Source organism: Sapajus apella, unplaced genomic scaffold (assembly GCF_009761245.1).
Source record: "Sapajus apella isolate SASKATOON/1434 unplaced genomic scaffold, GSC_monkey_1.0 scaffold48, whole genome shotgun sequence".
Lineage (NCBI taxonomy): Eukaryota > Metazoa > Chordata > Mammalia > Primates > Cebidae > Sapajus > Sapajus apella.
The window spans coordinates 15,731,984-15,751,863 of NW_022436988.1; the positions used below are offsets into that span (position 1 = coordinate 15,731,984).

Genomic DNA, 19,880 nt, shown 5'->3' on the forward strand with positions numbered 1-19,880 from the left:
GATTATTTGGTGGAAGAAGTTGGGAAATCAGAAGAACTTAAGACTAAAGTGTGAAAGGTCATTGTAATGGATGATCACTTAGAAATGAAATGAAGTTACAGCATCTCCCAAAATCATTGATCATTGGACAAAGACAAATAGATCCAGGCCAGGCATGGTGGCTCATGCACTTTGGGAAGCCAAGGCAGGAGGACTGCTCAAGGCCAGGAGTTTGAGACCAGCCTGGACAACATAGCAAGATCCTATCTCCACAAAAAGTGTTTTTAAATCTCCCATGGCTGGGTACAGTGGCTCATGCCTATAATTCCAGCACTTTGGTATGCTGGGGAGGGTGGATCACTTGAGGTCAGGAGTTCGAGACCAGCCTGGCCAACATGGTGAAACACCATCTCTACTAAAAATACAAAAATTAGCTGGGTATGATGGCATGTGCCTGTAATGCTGGCTACTGGGGAGGCTGAGGCAGGAGAATTGTATCTGTTTCTTTGAACTTAGAAGGCAGAAGTTGTAGTGAACTAAGACCATGCCACAGTACTTCAGGCTGGGTGACAGAGCAAGACTCTGTCAAAAAAAAAAAAAAATCACCTGGGCACAGTGGTGGGTGCCTACAGTCCTATTTATGCAGGAGGTTGAGGTAGAAGGATTGCTTGAGACTGGGGTTGGAGGATGCAGTGAGCTATGATTGTGCCGCTGCACTCCACCCTGGGTGACAGAGCAAGACCCTATCTCCAAAAGCAAAACCAGGCAGACTCTGAGCTCTCTAAAGACAGAAACCCTGGCTTTCACCTTTCATTCTAAGGAGTATGCAATATGTGTAAGATCACAAGCCAGGAGCTATGGACTCTGCCCACCATGCTTGAGAGGATATGGCACAAGCATGCCTTCCCCAAGGCAGCTGGGTGCATTTGGGGTGCCAGTGACTTGGAGACGGGAAGGCGCAGAGTAGAGGAAGGCAGTGAGGGTTCAGAGAAAGGATGGTGACAGGGCAAGAGGACAACAAAGATGTTCTTGTTTTTTCATGAGAGGCACGGCTGGTTCAGAGTCTGGATTCTTGGGCACAAAGAGAGAAAGATTAGATAATATCCTTTAAAAGCCAGACACCCTGAGGCCTGGCACAGTGGCTCATGCCTGCAATCCCAACACTTTGGGAAGCTGAGGCTGGTGGATCACTTGAGGTCAGGAGTTCCAGATCACCCTGGTCAACATGGCAAAACTCAGTCTCTGCTAAAAATACAAAAATTAGCCAATACTCTTGTATTTTGTGAAAATACAAAAATTAGTTGTGGCAGATGCCTGCAATCTCAGCTACTCAGGAGGCTGAGACAGAAGAATCACTTGAACCCAGGAGGCAGAGGTTGCAGCGAGCTATGATCCCACCACTGCACCCCACCCTGGGTGACAGAAGGAGACTCTGTCTCAGAAAAACAATGAAAACAGGCTGGGCACGGTGGCTCATGGCTGTAATCCCAGCACTTTGGGAGGCCAAGGCAGGTGGATTGCCTGAGGTCAGGAGTTTGGGACCAGCCTGACCAATATGGTGAAACACCATCTCTACCAAAAATATAAAATTAGCTGGGCATGGTGGTGCATGCCTGTAATCTCATCTACTCAGGAGCCTGAGGAAGGAGAATCACTTAAACCTGTGAGGCGGAGGTTGCAGTGAGCTGAGATCTCACCATTGCACTCTAGCCTGGGCAACAAGAGGGAAACTCCATCTCAAAGCCAAACCAAACAAACCAAACCAAAACAACAACAACAAAAAACTGGTTTACAAACAAAAACCCTAGGTAATCTGAGTATCAGGCAGAGACAGAGAAGCAAGGGAGCAGAGGTGCCACAGGCAATGTTTGTTTCCCCCAAAATTCATACGCCACAATTCTAATCCCAGCCTGCAGACATCAGCTGAGGAGGCCTTTGGGAGGTGATTAGGTCATGAGGGCAAAGCCCCTGTGAATGGGATTAGTGCCCTTATAAAAGAGTCTGATCCCTGTGAGGGCACAGCAGGAAGGTGTCATCTCTAAGCCAGAAAGTGGCCCCCGCCAGATGCCAAATCTGCCAGCGCCTTGATCTTGGACTTCTCAGTCTCCAGAATTGTGAGAAATAAATGCTTATTATTTACAACCTACCCAGTCTATAGCATTCTGTTACAGAAGTCCTAACAGACTAAGAGAGGGAGAAGAGACTAATTAACACCCCTTCTGACAGTCTCCCATTTCACAGGCAACAAAAGGGGAATTTATTTCCAAATCCTTTGTCATTAAATCTGGAATGATGAGGGGGCAAGAAGGCCACCTGTCCTCAAAAGCATTCCCCTACTTTCCTGCTGGTGCAGGAGATTTCACTGAAGAACCAGAAAGATAATCCATAGATGCCTCCATTCTCCAAAAATTTTTTATTTTTTTAGATTGAGTTTTGCTCTTGTTACCCAGGCTGGAGTGCAATGGTGCGATCTTGGCTCACTGCAACCTCCACCTTCCAGATTCAAGTGATTCTCCTGCCTCAGCCTCCCAAGTAGTTGGGACTACAGGCATGCACCCCCAAGCCCAGCTAATTCTGTATTTTTAGTAGAGATGGGGTTTCACCATGTTGGTGAGGATAGTCTCCAACTCCTGACCTTGGGTAATCTGCCTGCCTCAGCCTCCCAAAGTGCTGGTATTACAGGCATGAGCCACTGCCCCTGTAAATTTTAAATGCAAATACATCAGCTGAGGGAGTTAATATTATCCGGATGGTTTGGTCAGAAAAAGGATGTCTGGTACAAGGTTATCTTTGGGATTCTGGTTCATTTCAGCACAGCACACTAGAATGTATGCTCCGTAACAGGAGGGACTTTATTGTAGTAACTGCTTTGCCCCCAGTGTCTGGTGTGTAGGAGGCACTCAAGTAATGTTTATTGGATGTGGAGCGAATGGACCTGGGATATGCTAGCTGTTGTGCCACAAAGTGGGAGGGGTATAAAGAAAGCATTTTGTAAGTCTTGTAGTTTGCGAAACAACATAAAAAGACAATTTCCGCCGGGCGCGGTGGCTCAAGCCTGTAATCCCAGTACTTTGGGAGGCCGAGGCGGGTGGATCACGAGGTCAAGAGATCGAGACCATCCTGGTCGACATGGTGAAACCCCGTCTCTACTAAAAATACAAAACATTATCTGGGCATGGTGGCGCGTGCCTGTAATCCCAGCTACTCAGGAGGCTGAGGCAGGAGAATTGCCTGAACCCAGGAGGCGGAGGTTGCAGTGAGCCGAGATCACGCCATTGCACTCCAGCCTGGGTAACAAGAGGGAAACTCCATCTCAAAAAAAAAGAGACAATTTCCAGTGCACGTTGGAGATAAATGTGGAGTGTTGTGGAAACAAAGAGAAAGAACCCAGAAAGACAGAAACTGCTTAATAGTGAATAGGAGGTTCTACTACCGCTGACTTGGGAAGGAGTACGCTGAGCAAATGTGACCATCCCATGGTTACACCCAGTGTCTGCCTGGTTATCTTTATTTCCATACAAAGCCCAACAGAATCTGTTGACGAAGGTATTTTTGCCATGATGGTCTAACTCCTTTTCATAGGGCGATAGCAGAGTTCATTTGGAATGCTTTATTCACATCTATGGGATAAAACCAGGTGTAACTGGCCCGAGTCTTTCTACAGTCTTATTTATCAGGTTGAGTAAATTTTTGAATAAAATTATCTTTTATTCAAAATGCTTAGGGTCAGAAGTGTTTTGGATTTCAGATTTTTGAGGCTTGGGAATATTTGTATTAGACTTACTGGTTGAGCATCCCTTATCCAAAAATCTGAAATCCAAAATGCTTCAACAAACATTTCCTTTGACTATCATGTCAGAGCTCAAAAAGATTTAGGTTTTGGACCATTTTGGATTTTTGGATTTGGAATGCTCAACTTCTAGTACTTTAGATCCAAACTGATGAGTTTAAGTCAGCTTTATCCATTTTAGTGAGTTTGCTAGTCTGTGTTTAAGAAACTGCAGGAAAAAACTATGTATAACAACCATAAAGCAAACTTGTCATTTGCTGCTACCTAGCCTTTGACAGTGTCTGTAATATCATTGTCTGTACCACATTCTATACATAAATAAAAGTACTGTGGCCAGGTGCAGTGGCTCATGCCTGTAATCCCAGCACTTTGGGAGGCTGAGGTGGGTGGATCCCTTGAGGCCAGGAGTTTGAGATGAGTCTGGGCAACATGGCAAACTCTGTTTCTACAAAAAATACAAAAATTCGCCAGGCATGGTAGTGTCCATCTGTAGCACTAGTTACTCAGGAGGGTTGAGGTGGGAGGATTGCTTTAGCCTGGGAGGCAGAGGTTGCAACAAGCCAAGATCGCACACCACTGCATTCACTCCAACCTGGGAGACAGAATGAGACCCTGTCTCAAAAAAAAAAAAAAAAAAAAAAAAAAAAAGGCTGGGCACAGTGGTGGCTCATGCCTGGAATCCCAGCACTTTGGGAGGCTGAGGTGGGCAATCAAGAGATCGAGACCATCATGGCCAATGTGATGAAACCCTGTCTCTACTAAAAATACAAAAATTAGGTGGGTGTGGTGGTGCGCACCTGTAGTCCCAGCTATTAAGGAGGCTGAGGCAGGAGAATCGCTTGAACCTGGGAGGCAGAGGTTGCACTGAGCAGAGATTGTGCCACTGCACTCCAGCCTGGTGACTGGAGTCTTAAAAACAAAAACAAAATAGGCAGAAAGTATTGCAAATAAGAGAAGAATTCTCCTCGGCACATGATGGAGAGCACAGAATATGACCAAACACAGGTAATTCCCAATCACAAAGGCACATAATTGCCACCCATTCTCAACTTGAACAGAAGAAATTAGTATTCACTAGGGATTCCTTGCTGCTTACAAGCTCCCAGGTTAAAATGCAGATAGCTATGGCATAAGAAATCATCGAGTATTGGAGTTTGTGTTCATTTACATCATCTTTGCCTAGTCCAAGTGCTACAGGTCAATTATACACTCCATCAGAGAAAGAAAAACCCAGCAAACAGGTGGGGACTCTGATAGACACGGTGAAATATTTGTTTTGCTTGTTTGTTCCTCCTTTGAGCCACATAAGGAAGCTTCATGTTCAATCACCAGAAGTCATTCTCACACCACTAGATGGAAGACTTGGCTGCTCTCAACTCTTTCGATATTTATATTGTGTCAGCAGCGGCTTTAGTTCTTCACCAAAAGATCTCCTAAACTGGGGGGAAAAAATCCTACTCCACCCTTGAGAGGACCAACTTGGGAGAATTCCTCTTGTCAAGCTATAAGAGCTCTGCATGAAAATATTCAGTTACTAGCCACATACAGAAAACCATTGAGTGAATGGACTTAGGGCTGGGCAGTGGGTTAGGCTGCAAGGGTTCAAATCTCTGCTCTGCTAGTAACCTGGTGTGTGCTCTTGGCTATGTCATGTAGCCTCGTTCTTCTTCAGTTTCCTTATAGATTAAATGGAGATAATATTAACGTCTATACATATGATGTAAGGATTGAATTAGTTAAAATCTGCCTAAAATAATTTCTGGGACATAAACATTCAATACATGTTAAGTGTTCTACTAAAGTTTTTGTCTTATTATGCTTTACAAATAATTTAGTCAGTTTAGTTAGCTATAGAGAACTAAATAATCTAGTGTCAAGTAAAGGTATTTATTAGAGACAATGTTTATACATTAGTTAATTAATTATTTGAGATGGAGTCTCACTCTGTCACCCAGGCTGGATGACAGTGAGCATAATCTCAGCTCACTGCAACCTCCGCCTCCCAGGTTCAAGTGAGTCTCCTGCTTCAGCCTTCTGAAGTAGCTGGGATTACAGGTGCCCACCACCATACCCAGCTAATTTTTGTTTCTTTCAGTAGAGATAGGGTTTCACCATGTTGGCCAGGCTGGTGTCAAACTCCTGACCTCAAGTGATCTACCCTCCTGGGCCTTCCAGAATGCTGGGATTACAGGCGTGAGCCACCACACCAGCCTGTTTATACATTTAAAAAGTATATTTCACAGGTCCAAATAGCCAGGGAATGCCACTGTTGACTTTCTTTCAAGAAACTTCACTGAATATCATTGTTTCTGTTTGAGAACAGCTTTGATCAAAAAGCTTGCTTTCTGCCTCCACTTAATTTACTCCTTTGCCATTACAATTTTTTCTAAGGCTGTGGAGCAATTTGGGAAGCCAAAATTTCTGTTTCAATGTTTGACTTTCATTTCTCCACACATTTTTTGGAGCTCAAAAACCATATTTTGATCACTGACACACAAACTATAAGAGAAGCATTCAGTGCCAGAGGTAATGACTCTGGATTTGACAATTTTTAGTCCAAGTTCACCCTGAATATGTGTTTGATACTTTTAGGAAAGTAATTCAAGCACCCTTAGGAATTTATGTGCACATATCACCACATTTATGAAACTTAAGCTTCCTAGTGGTACCTAGATCCTTGTTAAATGTGCATAAATGACAAAATTATTCACAAAACCATCAATGTGAGATTTTATGTCCTTGGGGGTTACTTTTGTCATCCTTTTCTTTTGCCCAGAAAAACATTTAGAAGGATCTATATTTAAATTTCATATTTAACTTACTACAGTTACAGATTTAAAAACATATTTAAGTTTTTAAGTGCATCTTACAAATCTGACTTTTCTGTTTACAAATCACTTTATGGATGTTTAAGGAAAACAATAACAAACTATCAATTGCCTGACAAAGATTTCCTCATTGAGACCTAGCACTTGGCTAGGTACAGTGGCTCATGCCTGTAATCTCAGCACTTTAGGAGGCTGAGGCAGGAGAATCACTTGAGCTCAGGAGTTGGGAGACCACACTGGGCAACACAGTGAAATCCTCTCTGTTTAAAAACTTGTTTCATAAAAAATACTTAAAACTTAAGTAAGGCTGGGTGCTGTGGCTTACGCCTGTAATCTCAACACTTTGGGACTCCAAGGTGTACAGATTGCTTGAGGTCAGGAGTTTGTGACCAACCTGGCCAACATGGCAAAATCCTGTCTTTACTAAAAATACAAAAATTAGCTGGGCATGGTAGCGCACGCTTGTAATCCCAGCTACTCAGAAGGCTGAGCTCCTCAATGGCAGGAAGCATATCTTCTTTATTTTGTATTCCTGGGACTAGCGGAGTGTCTGCTACAGAGCTGAAGCATCGTTTCAGTTTTTGGAATGGAACTTAACTTGAGCCTCACATCTGTTGGACAGAGTGGGCTTATGTTAGCCCTCCAAGCAAAGTCCGCTGAAGGCCATGGTGGAAACCCAACTGTTCTTCTACTAGTCTTCCTCTACTTTGTTTATTCGTTTTGCTGTACTTAGCTATTTATGACCTTCAACAAATTCAAGGTTGTATTGTGGTATAATTGATTTGCAATCAACTGCACATACTTAAAGTGTAAAATTTGATGAGTTTTATATGTGGGTAATTGTGAAACCAACAGATAGCATCACCTCCAGAAGTTTCCTCATGGTGGTTTTGTTTCAAGGTTTTATTATCTAGAGATAAAGAGACAAGGAAGAAGATAGATGAAATAGGATTCTTCAAGAGTTGATCATTGTTGGAGCTGGATGACAAGGATTCAATGAGATTTATTGTTTTAAACTGCTTTTATATATGTTTGAAAAAATTCATTTATAATTTTTTTTTAAACTTCATTATTTTAATTCCTAATTGAGGACAGAGGCCACTGACTCCTGTTTAAAAATTTAGGAAATGTGCATGGCTAGATACTTCTTCCCTGCAAGGTCTGGGAAAGCATTATGAACAAACTTAATACCCCCACCCAGGTCAATTAAATTAGTCATGAATAAAAAGATATGAGACTTATTTGGGTGGGTCCTTCAGATCTGAAATTTTCAAAGAATTTAAGCATTATGGCTTTGGCTAAAAAGCAATTCATTTATTATTTATGTTGAGCTGAGGTCTCATTCTGTCACTCAGGCTGGAGTGCAGAGGCACAATCTTGGCCCCTGCAGCCTCAATCTCCTGGGGTCAAGGAATTCTCCTGCCTCAGCCTCCTGGGTAGCTGAGACTACAGGGACATGCCACCATGCCTGACTAATTTTTAACATATTTTTTGTAGACACAGGGTCTCATTATATTGTCCAGCCTAGTCTCAAACTCCTGGGCTCAAATGATCCTCCTGCCTTGGCCTTCCAAAATGCTGGGACTATAGGCATGAGCTACTGCATCCAGCCCAGATATTTAAAATGTGTATTTATATATAATCTTTTAAAAATCCCATAGATGCTAGCATTCTATGCACATTTCTGCATTTTGCATATTCACTCATACATCTGGAAGATATTTCTATATCAGTACATATAATTAATCTCATTTTTAAAACAGCTGCAAATAATTCTAGTAAATGAATGTATAATGGATCTAACTAATCTCCTGTGGATAGGCATTTAATAATTGTTTGCTACTGGAGTCAGTGCTGCCTTTATACATATGCCTTCATGTACACGTGCATTTATATATGTGAGATGCATTTATAGAAGTGGAATTGCTAGGTTTGATACATTTATAAAATGTATCAGCCTTTTAAAAGTACATGCATCAAAAGGTCTGATACATTTTTAAATCCATCAGTTATTGCCAAATTACTTCGTATCATGTCTGAGACCATTTACAACCCTGCTAATGACGTATAAAACCATTTGATTCTGTACACCCTTAATGAAACAGTGTGTTCCTTATACTTTTCATCTGTGCTCAACTCTTAGGTCACAGTGGGGTTTCAATATGGTCTTAATTTACATTTATCTTATTATGAGACAGGTTGAGAATCTTATTGTAGGAACTATTTGTATTTCTTTCCCTGAGAACTATCTGTTCATAACATTTGCCACTATTTTTCCCTGGGCTTGCTATTCTTTTTGTTCTTGATTAATATCTGGTGGAATATTTATTCCTACTTTCTTTTTCATTTGGACTTTTGAATTAGCTTGTCCACTTCTAAAAAAAAAAAAATCTATTTTATTTTGTTGTCCAGGCTGGAGTACAATGGAGCGATTCCAGCTCACTGCAACCTCCGCCTCCCTGATTCAAGCAATTCTCCTGACTCAGTCTCCCGAGTAGGTGGAATTATAGGCAAGCACCACTACGTCCAGCTGATTTTTTGTATTTTTAGTAGAGATGAGGTTTCACCATGTTGGCCAGGCTGGTTTTGAACTCCTAACCTCAGGTGATCCACCCACGTCAGCCTCCCAAAGTGCTGGGATTACAGGCGTGAGCCACCATGCCTGACCAAAAATTATATTTTCATTGGGCTAAGTTACATTTGTGGTTTGATTTAAGGAAAACTGACATTTTGGTGTCTCTTCCTGTATGAGAACAGGGTATATCTTTCCATTTATTCAAGACATAAAGTGGGCTTAAACAGGCACATTTTAAAAAGATGGCTACTTGTGGAGTCCAAATTGAGAAGGGCAAGAATGAAAGCAGGAAGACCAATTAAGTGGTCCTGCAGTGGCCCAGGAAAGAGATGATAGAGCTTAGACTAGGACTGGGGGTGAACAGATTTGAGATCTGTCCTGAAGGAAGCAGCAATTACATTTTCTCGTGGATCAGATGTGGGAGTAAGACAAAGGGAAGAATAAGGATGATGCTAGGTTTTCGACTTCAGTCATTGAGGGACTAGTGATGCTGTGAGATACAGGAGACAGAAAGAGATCCTAGAAGAAGGCCTGCTTAGAAGGAAAGTCCCTAAGCCTCAAACTCCAGGGAGGGTGCACACAGAAGCCCTTTCAGTGGAGACACAACCCCCACCACCAACTGAAATCACAACCAACCAGGGCCTCCACTAACCTATGTGGTACCTTTGTGTGAATTTTTAAATGGTGCCTTTTCTGGGAAGACAAAGGCCCAAAGGTATACTCAGCGAGGAGTACGTGAGCTGAGTTTTAGCCCCTACTTAGTCTCTTGACTGGTGCTCCTGTGCAATAAGCAATCTGCAAGACCATACCTGGAAGCCTTGGAACTAATCCCTGACTAGGTCATCTGACTCATCCACTCCTATAAAGTATTACCCTGCTCCTTAAACTTAACTCAAAATGGCCCCTGACTCTAGTGTTCTGCTTCTCAGGGAGATCCTTATTTCCACCCATTTAGAGATCTGCCAGTTACAATGAATCTGACTGCTGCGGGGTTAACTATGCATTTCGGCAGTTGCCTTGCCTCTCCTAAACCTTGAATTTAGTGCATAGTATAAAATATAGCCCTAAATCATCTTGGCTACTATAAATCTCAGAATGATACTTTTTCTATACTTACGCAATTCCTATTGCCCAATATGAAAATGTCCTGGTCCATTTGAAAACAGACCAGTTAGCTGCAAAGTGCAAGTTGTAAGTTGTAAATTGCATCTGAAAGTAAGTTGCAAGTTGTAAGTTGCCATTTGTAAGCAGCAAGTTGTAAGTAAGTTGCCAGTTGTAAGTTGCAAGTTGTAAGTAAGTTGCCAGTTGTTAAGTTGCCAGTTGTAAGTTGCAAGTTTTAAGTAAGCTGTAAGTAAGTAGTAAGGGCAAGTTGCATCTGAAAGACCACTGGCTTTAAACCATTCTGATTCTGAATCATCTGTTTGGTGCTCTTTGATTCCAGCCTCCAGCCTCTAGGTCCCCCTGGTCTAGGTGACACCTCTCCAAACAGTGTTGAGCTTGCTCCTCAGTCTCCTCAAAGGCAGTGGACAGAGGCAGATTTTGAAAAACTCTGCCTTCAGTCTGACAATCCCTGTTCTTTTCCTGCACCTTTCCATGAAACAGCAGGCTCGAAAATAATTACTCATGCCTTCGTGACTGATTGACTACCCCCAACCCAGGGGTTCTCCTTTCCTTAATCCCTTCCATTTTATTTATACCATGAGGACTTCAGGTGGGCCGCAGGAGTAAAGGGCGGCCTACATTTCCATTAGTCCTTGCTAGGGGCAGTGTTACACTGCTTGGTAATTGCTAATTCCCCACTCCAGGTGCACAGCCCCGGCTCCCCAACTGAGCTAAGACATAGGCTATTGATGCTTTCATGCCCAGCCCAACTATGAATCAGCTGACTTCCAGCGATTCCTCCTTGTACCCAACAGGAGCAATAATAACAACTGAGGTAAGTATGCAAAGCCACAACCTAAAAGCAAAGAGACACATTGTCCCATCTGATCTACTGACAGCTAAGACAGGCACTCCGTGTAATATACAGGAAATTCCCAGGCTGCTGCCAGGGCTCATTTTGTTCTTGTCTTCCCTGTGTCTTTGCTCAGGGATTCCAATACCAGCAGTTCCATCCTCTAGCTCTCTCCATTCTCACATCAAAGCCTCAGGGATATAGAAAGAAGCTTGTCTTCGTAAAATGTGCCAGGACCTCTGTCTTAGATAAAAGACAGCTATGAGAAAAGAAATTAATTCATTATACTATGTTCCATCTGATTTCTGCTTTTGAGAAATAAACAACCATGGCTTGAGATGCTTCTAGTGTTTCATGGAGAATTGGGACTATTTCCCCGACATGCCCTGCTCCTCAGTTCCGCATTGCTTCTTCCCTTTTTGCCTTGTTGAACTGGAGGGGCCACCGTGAGTGGTGAAATTTCTGACCAGGTAGAATACCAGGCAGGTGCCGGCTCCTGAAGCACCAGTAAGACTGGCTCAAAAGATTGTAAATGGGTCAGCCAAGAGCATGCGCCACTGATGGCCAGTCAGGAGCGCTTCCATTTGTTAAAACATAGAAGGCATTCCTATCATCGAGCATCATAATTAGGCAATCTCAAAGAAAAAAATGTTAGCTCTATTTGGCCTACATGGTGCTCTAAGAAAGCATTTTAGAAAAGTATTTTTTCTTTTAAACAAAAATTTATTGAAGAATCAAACGTGTTCTCTTTCTTGGTGTCTTTAGCTCGTAACGTTTTGTGAACTTCGTGAATCTGGCAAATGAAATGGATGAGAAATGCTGAGAGATGATTATTTTCCTCAAGTATTTTAGCGGCCTCCAGGCAGACCTGATGAATATTCAGAGTTACTAGCTGGTGCATCCCCACCTGCGTCCTTTGCATAGCCATGCCCGCTACGCTTTCACAGGCAGTTTTACTTGGTAATTTACAAATGTACTGGCTGCACTCTGCACCTGACAGTAGCGCAGTAATTAGCTTGGGATGCAAAATGATTTCTAAATTAAGGTCCTGGACTTGTAAAATCAAGAAAGCCTGATAATCAACATCGTTGCGCTGGTGGCCAATGAATAACGGGATAAATGCCTGGGACAAGTCCCTTCACCATCCCACGTGGTGATACATGTCCGATGTACAAATTAAAAGTCTCTACCACACGCAGGTGATATACCGTATAGGTCAAGAAGAGAAGGTAAAGGAAACGGTCAGTGCTTAATTATTTAAAATCGCTCTTTTTCTCCCGCAGAAAGGTCTTAGAGGCTGGGTCTTTTAGGGCACACGCGATGAGAGTGACATTTTGGCCAGGGGAGACCTCAAGCTGGTACAGGCTGCTCAAGCACTGGCGTCGTGCCCTGGAGACACCGGGGGTCCTGAGGATGCGGAAGGGGCTCCCTGCTGCGTGTGCTCACCGGGAAAGGGGTGAGCGCTGGGCGGGAGGCTCGGGGCAGGTGCTGCGCGTGGAGCCCACTCCGGGACGCCGGCTCCTCTCAGCCGGGCACGGGCGGCGCAGAACTCCGAGCCCGGCGCCAAGACAGAGAGAGAGCGGGAGTGGGAGGAGGAAGGCGGGGAGACGAGGAGGCCGGGCGGCAGGAGCGGAAGAAGGGAGGCGAGCAGAGGCGGAGGGGGCGAGAGGGAGGAGAGCCGGGCGCAGGAAGGGGAGGACGAGGAGGAAAGAGAAAGGCGGAGGAGGAGCGCGGACCCGCCACTCCCGGCCTCCTCCCCCGCATCCCCACTCGGGCCGGCCCTCCCCCGGCCGCCGCCGCTTCCTCTGCCCAGTCTTCCCAGCGCCGCGAGGCGCTCGCCTCCTCCTGCAGACCCGGCCCGGCCCGGCCCGCGCGGCGCGCCCCCGCCAGCTCCGCGCGCCCCCGCCACTCTCGCCCGCGCGGCCTCGCGCTCCGGGCATGCGCGGTGGGCGGCGCCGCTCCGGGCAGCCTCTGCCGCCGCGAGTAGGAAGCGCGAGCGCCGGGCGCCGGGCTGTCAGTGAGCGTGGGGCCAGCGGGCGAGCCAGCGGCTCCGGCTCCGGCTCCGGCTCCGACTCCCGCTCCGCGCCGCACCGGCCCGACTCTCCCCGGTCCCGGCCGCGCCCCCTGGCCGCCGCGACCTCGGCCCCCAGCCCGCACCCCCCGCCCAGGTTCGCCCCGGGCCCGCGCCCCTCCCCCGCCGCCCCCGCCCACCCGGCCCTCCCCGGCCGCTGCTCCCCGGCGGAGGCAAGAGGTGGTTGGGGGGGACCATGGCTGACGTTTTCCCGGCCAACGACTCCACGGCGTCTCAGGACGTGGCCAACCGCTTCGCCCGCAAAGGGGCGCTGAGGCAGAAGAACGTGCACGAGGTGAAGGACCACAAATTCATCGCGCGCTTCTTCAAGCAGCCCACCTTCTGCAGCCACTGCACCGACTTCATCTGGTAGGTGCCCGGCCGGGCGCCCCTGCCCGCTGCTCCCCGCCTCCGGGTCCCGGCCCCGAGCGCTCGGGCGCGTCTGCTCCGGGGCTGGCTCACTCCGAGAACTTGGAGCCGGCGGGAGTCCGAACTCTCGCCCGGAGTGACACGCGCGCCCGGCCCTGACACCCGCGGGCAGGACTCCTGGGACGTCGCCGCCCCGCCACACACCCCCTGGCGCGGGACGGAGGCTGGCCCCGTGCGCTGGCGGCGGGGATCGCTCCCCGGGCCGCGTCCCTCACGTCCTTCCCATGCGCGCCCACCCGCACGCACCCAGCAGAGCGGCCGCTTGCAGGGGTGGGAGCCCAGGAGACAGGGGAGGAGGACAAGCCAAAGGAGGCAGAGGTTCCCGGAGAAACGCGCCCTGGAGTAACGGGGGAGCCGCGGCGATCGCGCCGCGTGCGGTCCAAGTTGCTGGCGAGCCAGGCTGGGCGCGTTGGGGGGTGGAGGGGGAGGCGGTGAGTGTGTTTGTGCTTCCAATAGGACTGGACTGCTCTGGAATCTTGGGCCCCTGCCTGCTGTAGGCTGCATCTACTGGGCACGGAGAGACTTTGACTTTTCTAAGTGAGCAGAGAGAGAGAGAAAACTGTTGAAAGCTTGCAGTGGGGGAGGGGGAGTTCGAGCAGGCAAATGGCAGAAGGGCAGAGGGACTCATTTAAAATACACCCTGTCGGCCAGGCGCGGTGGCTCACGCCTGTAATCCCATCACGCTGGGAGGCAGAAATGGGCGGATCATCTGAGGTCAGTAGTTCTAGACCGGGTTGGCTAGCAGGGTGAAACCCCATCTTGACTAAAAATACAAAATTAGCCGGGCTTGGTGGCACACGCCTGTAATCTCAGCTACTCGGGAGACTGAGGCAGGAGAATCGTTTGAAACCGGGAAGCGGAGGCTGCAGTGAGCTGAGATCGGGCCACTGCACTCCAGCCTGGGTGAGACAGAGCGAGACTCCGTCTCAAAAAAATAAAATAGACCCTGTCAACACGCCCCGTGGACAAGGACAGAGCTCTTAAGAAAAATAATGTGAGGGCCAGAGGTGTCAGAGATCAAGTAACTTCCAATGAATAGCAGGCATTCTTAAATTGAGGGGGGCCATGCTGAGGGCTGAATGGAGAATCCATAGATAGAAGGGCTTCAGGGGGTCTCTGAACCCTGTAAAACTGAGTGAAATTGTGGTTGTGAATCTTTTTCTTTCCTGGTGAGAGAATTACAGCTTTTATCTGATTTCTCAAAAGGTCTGTGATCGTTCTTCCCAGATCCCACGAAAGTTTAGAAAGCTGGAGCTAAAGGAGCTCTAGGTCCTCTAGATAAGATGTAGCAGTAGTTTGGTTTTTCTCTTAGGTTGCCCGATGTCCTGTCTCTTCTACCTCTTCTTTAGTGATGTAGGAAAAGTTCCCGACAAGACAGAGCTATGGCAAGGGCTTCTTAGCTCCCTCCCCTTCTAGGCTGGGGGGAGCTGCACAGGGTGACAGCCACGGAGTGAATCTTGCCACCAGCCAGCTGTGTGGCACAGGTATCTTGGGCCACTAGGGTGAACGTAGTGTGGATGGCTCTGTCTGAATCCATCACATCTGGGGAAAAACATCCCAAAGGGCAAGTCCCATGATCGTGATGCTGATAAGGTGTTTAATTTTTCCTTTTCTTTTTAGACATCTGCTCCAAAGTACACTTTTATGAAAAGCACAGCCACCTCTGAGTGATTTCCACTGTCTAGTCAGCATATGAAGCGATTGTTCTCAAAGGAGTAGGTGATCATAGATAAGGCTATTTAAAATAAAAATTTCGGAGCATCAGGGCAAAGAGAATCTTGTATTTGATTAAGAGGAGGTGGTCAGCTGTAAGAGTCCATTAAAAGGAAACAGACTGCTGGTGACTTTTGCAGGAAGTAGGAGAGTTAGACACGGGACTTGCAGCCTACCTAGGCTAGCTAATATCTTTCCACTATTAGTTTCCCTGGAAGGATCAGCCCCTGGTGAGCTGAATAGGTGCCCAGGTCACCAGCAGTATTGTGAAGTGGAAAAGAAAGACCTCCCTGAGTATCCCTGCAGCACTCTTCATTTCTTTGTAAACCAATTGGAAGTCCCAGGAAAACATCCTCGGGGATTGTCTTTTTCAGTTTGCTTTCATTATTGCTTCTGTGGGGTCCTTGACTTTCAAGTTCATTTCAATATTGAATCACTGATAGTTTTAAATGTTTAGAGTTAGCTATGGTTTCTGGTGGGGGGATGACTAAGTTAATTTTAAAAGTATGTGAAGTACTTTGTACACTTAAAATTCTATTCGAAGCAAGAGATTATGACTTTCAACCTTCTGAGGAAATTTTGATGCAGTTCATTCTAGTGGAACACTAGCTGGCAATTGCATGTCCATGTCGGGGTTCTCTGCTTACAGAGTAAATTCTCTAAAGTCATTTACAAGAACAAAACAGTTTCTACATGTGCTTTGAATGCTTTTGGTTTTCAGTAGAAATTAGATCATGGTAATCTCAAATGCAAACAGTAGGGTGATATTTTCTAAGATCTGGTTCCTTAAGCCAAAATTAAATGTTAAAAGTGATGCCGTTTGGCAATTTCTGGATGTGTAGTATTTTAAACAAATGCATAACAAGTAAGCCACTTGGTTGTCTTTAGAGAGAAAAAAGCAATTTTCATTTGATATTCAGGAACAAAATTAAGCAACTTCCTTTTTAAATTTTAACCATAAACTCTTTTGTTACTTGAACATTGTGTTGTAGCCAACAACTCTGAATATTCAGTCATGTTCTTGTCTTGAAGTTTTAGTATCGATAACAGAGTATAAAAAATTGGAAAGAAGCTTGATACGTTGAAATTGTTCAATGATCCTTTATAGGCAAGATAGTTTCCCTCCCAAGGTTGAATTTACACAGTAATCTGACTGGATATTTAGGTATTTTTTTCTATTAAATCATTAGGTTTCACATACAGACCTTTAGTAGTGGAATACTTGGTCACATAACTTGTTTAAAACATGCTGCATAACACAAAATATGTTAAGATGTTTTGTTTTCGTTTTTGTTTTTCAGGGGGTTTGGGAAACAAGGCTTCCAGTGCCAAGGTAAGCTGCCACTTATGATTTTATTTTCAAGCACAACATGAAATAAGCATTCCAAACAAGAACAGTATTTCCAGTCATCTTTTCTTTCCAATTAAAAAAAAATGTTATTTAGATAATATTTTTGAAATATGAGGGCTGTGAATTTGGACCTTAAAAAAATAATTTGGGCCTACTAATCTGCATATAGAGTTGCTTTTTCTTATTGGGGGAAAAAAAAAGCCTTCCTGTAATTTTATTTTTTGCCGAGAACATTCTTGTCAGAAGCTGCTGTCTTTGTGTGGGTGTTGAGAAAAAAATGGAATCACTTTGTATTCAAGTGGCTTTTCTTCCTTGTTCTTCCTCTTTGTTTTTATTCTTCATTGCTTTTACTTATGTATTGGGTTGGACTCACTGCAACTAATTTTAGGCCATATTTCATTCTAGTAACGGTTTGTTTTGTTTAGATCACCAGTTGTCATTACCAGAACAAAGTTTGCATGTTTTAAAGTTATGTGGATGATTTGAGGATGACTGATTTCCATGGTATGACTATGTGGCATGCTTTTCCTTCAGTTTACATATCTGACCACCCATATGACACCAAATATCGCATACAGAAGGAAATCCATTTACTTCCCCCTCTGATCGGTAATTGCATTTCATACACATCAAATATCTGACTTTTCATACTCTCCATTCTATTTGTTTGACTTTTCCTTTTTAAAGAAACCCACTTTATAGTTCGTGACGGCATCACAACATTAGCTAACTTTTCTGGCTGTCTGCTCATTGTCTATATTGTGTTTGTTTAGTTCTGGTTCCATTTCCCATCTGGGCATAGATTTATTATTAGGGCAATTGGTAAGTACATTCTAGCCTGGAAAATATGATCCTAACACTGTTTAATACTAAGTGCATTAGAGGGAAAGGCACTGTGTACTTTCTTAAAACTTTGAGATTGTGCTAGTAAGTTGGTTACCTTTTAAAGGCTTCTTCAAATTTGTGCACTTGTTTCTTATGTACATTTTCTAGACATATTTTAGTTGAGACTATTTTATGGCATAATTATTCATTTAATAGTCTACCTTCCTTTCTCCAAGATGTGCTTAAAACCCCTACTGAGCATATCATTTTTGGAATTACATTTGAAAATCAAGGGATATTCCTTTTAAAAAGAAAATAAAGAGAAAGATGTGTCTCTACAAAAGATGAAAGGAAAATATAGCTCTTTCTAGTTCTCAAAGTTCTGGGCCTCAACTTCGTAGGTGAGATTTGAGTTTAGGCTTGAACATGACTTTAGGGAGTTTAAAGATGTAAGATTCTGGGCCAATGTGATTGACATCTGTGATGTTTAGTGATATTTTTGGTTTGGGTGGGGACTTATGTAAATCTGTAAGAAAATTTTTGTACCGAATCTTCTCAGTACTACTTGTCCGGGAGAAAGCTGTTATCCTGTTCTAAAACTTATCATTTTCTGCATAAATAAAAAATAAAGTTGATTAGAATAAGGTTGATTCCTATTAGACCTGCTCATCTGAGAAGATTTTGTTGTGGAAATCTTAGAGTGACCATATTACTAGGCTACCAGGGGTTCAGCATGGTTCCCCCCAGAGAGCACCTCTTGAACTTTTAGTGGATTAGCAGATTAAAGTCTCATGGCAGCAAACTCCCTTTTACCTAAATAATAAAAGTGAAACCCATAAAAATTTTAAACTCTATAAAATCAGAAGTGAAATTGCATTCCCTTCTCTCTTCCCACCTCTAGGGATAACTTCTGTTTAAGATAATCATTCATTCACTCACTCACGCATACTTAGTTTTTAAAAGGAGATCAGAATTTTATACCACTCTGCAGCTTGCTTTTTTCCCATTCAGCAGTAGACGGGGGATGTTCTTCCACGTCAAAGCATCCGTTCTGCCTTACTCTGTTTATTGGCTGCATGTGTGGATGCATCCAATTTATTCACCCGTTCCTCTATTGAGGGGTATTTTAATTGTTACTCAGTTCTTACTAGTACAAATACCTTTTTTTGTCAAGAGCATTTTTGGACACTAGTATAAGTGTTTCTACAATAGATAGAAATGTATATGTGTGCATCTTAAATCTTGATGGGTGCTGCTAAATTGCTCTTCAAGAGTTTTTATTTTTTTATTTTTTTAAATTTTTTTTATTAATGAGACTTCCCCTTCATTTTTTACCAGTGAAGATACTGGATAATATACATCTTTTACATTTTTTTTTTTTTTTTTTTTTTACCAATCTGGTAGGTGAAAAGGGGCCCCCCTTTTACATTTCCATCTCCTGTATTATGGGTGGGCTTGAACATTTTTTTTTAAATGTATTTTAGCCATCTGTGTTCTGTGAATTGCCTCACTTTATCTAATATTTGAAACTCTGGATTACAAACTAAACAAATTAGAGAACTGACTGTGCTTTCTGTGTGGTTCTTCACTTTGGTGAAGAATTTAACCTCAGATTCTCTTTAGATAATGAATTACCCCAGTGTATTTACAAATTATCATTTACAGAAACCTTTTCAAATAGTATACGTTTATTTGTAACATGTTGTCTGCTTGTTATATTTTGTTTAGTGTCTTCTAGTAGGCATATGCTAGTCCATTATATTTTATTGTTTGTTGTAAGTTAATTAGGAAGGATATGTTACTTCAGAATGATGCTTTTCATCCCACAAATGTAGTTACCCAGCATTTTCTGTTTTGGCTCTTACCTCAAAATTAATCTTTCTACTAACATCTGACCATTGTAGAGTGTTTTAAGTTTTCTTTCAATGCTCTCTAACTTTGTTTTTTTCATTGGTTTTGTTTGATAGAGCATCATTCTTCTGCAGGAGAATAACTCATTCTCATCCATACCTTTGACAACACACCCTCTGGAAATGACAGCTGGAGTTTGAAATTGCTTTTTGTATTCCTCAGTCATCAGAGTATTTTTTCCGGATGAGGCAGTGCTTTCTGTCTACTAGTATGCAGTACGTGGCTTCGGTTAGTAGGTAAAACATCTACAGCAAGCATAGTTTTTCTTTCCTTTTTTTAAACTCGAGGGGTGTGTACGCTCCCAATGACTCACATATACATGCAGGAAGTAATACAGCTTTAGATCCAAAATATTTGTCATCATTTTACTTAGTAAATAATGAGTAGGTACTTGAAGACTAAAGAAATAAGTGAGTTTTAGTCCTTAAAACTGGGTTTGTAGTTTATGCCATTT

General features: G+C 43.9%; 1 protein-coding gene across 2 annotated transcripts in view; it reads left to right on the top strand.

Moving 5' to 3' along the window:
- The first annotated feature begins 13,168 nt into the window (after window positions 1-13,168).
- PRKCA (protein kinase C alpha) overlaps window positions 13,169-19,880 on the top strand; it is a 492,002-nt gene continuing 485,290 nt past the window's right edge. For both annotated transcript variants that reach the window (XM_032242017.1, XM_032242018.1), the window contains exons 1-2: window positions 13,169-13,566; window positions 16,641-16,672. In XM_032242017.1, the coding sequence (XP_032097908.1) occupies window positions 13,394-13,566; window positions 16,641-16,672 (205 nt within the window). In that variant the 5' untranslated portion in view covers window positions 13,169-13,393. The remainder of the gene's footprint in view (window positions 13,567-16,640; window positions 16,673-19,880) is intronic.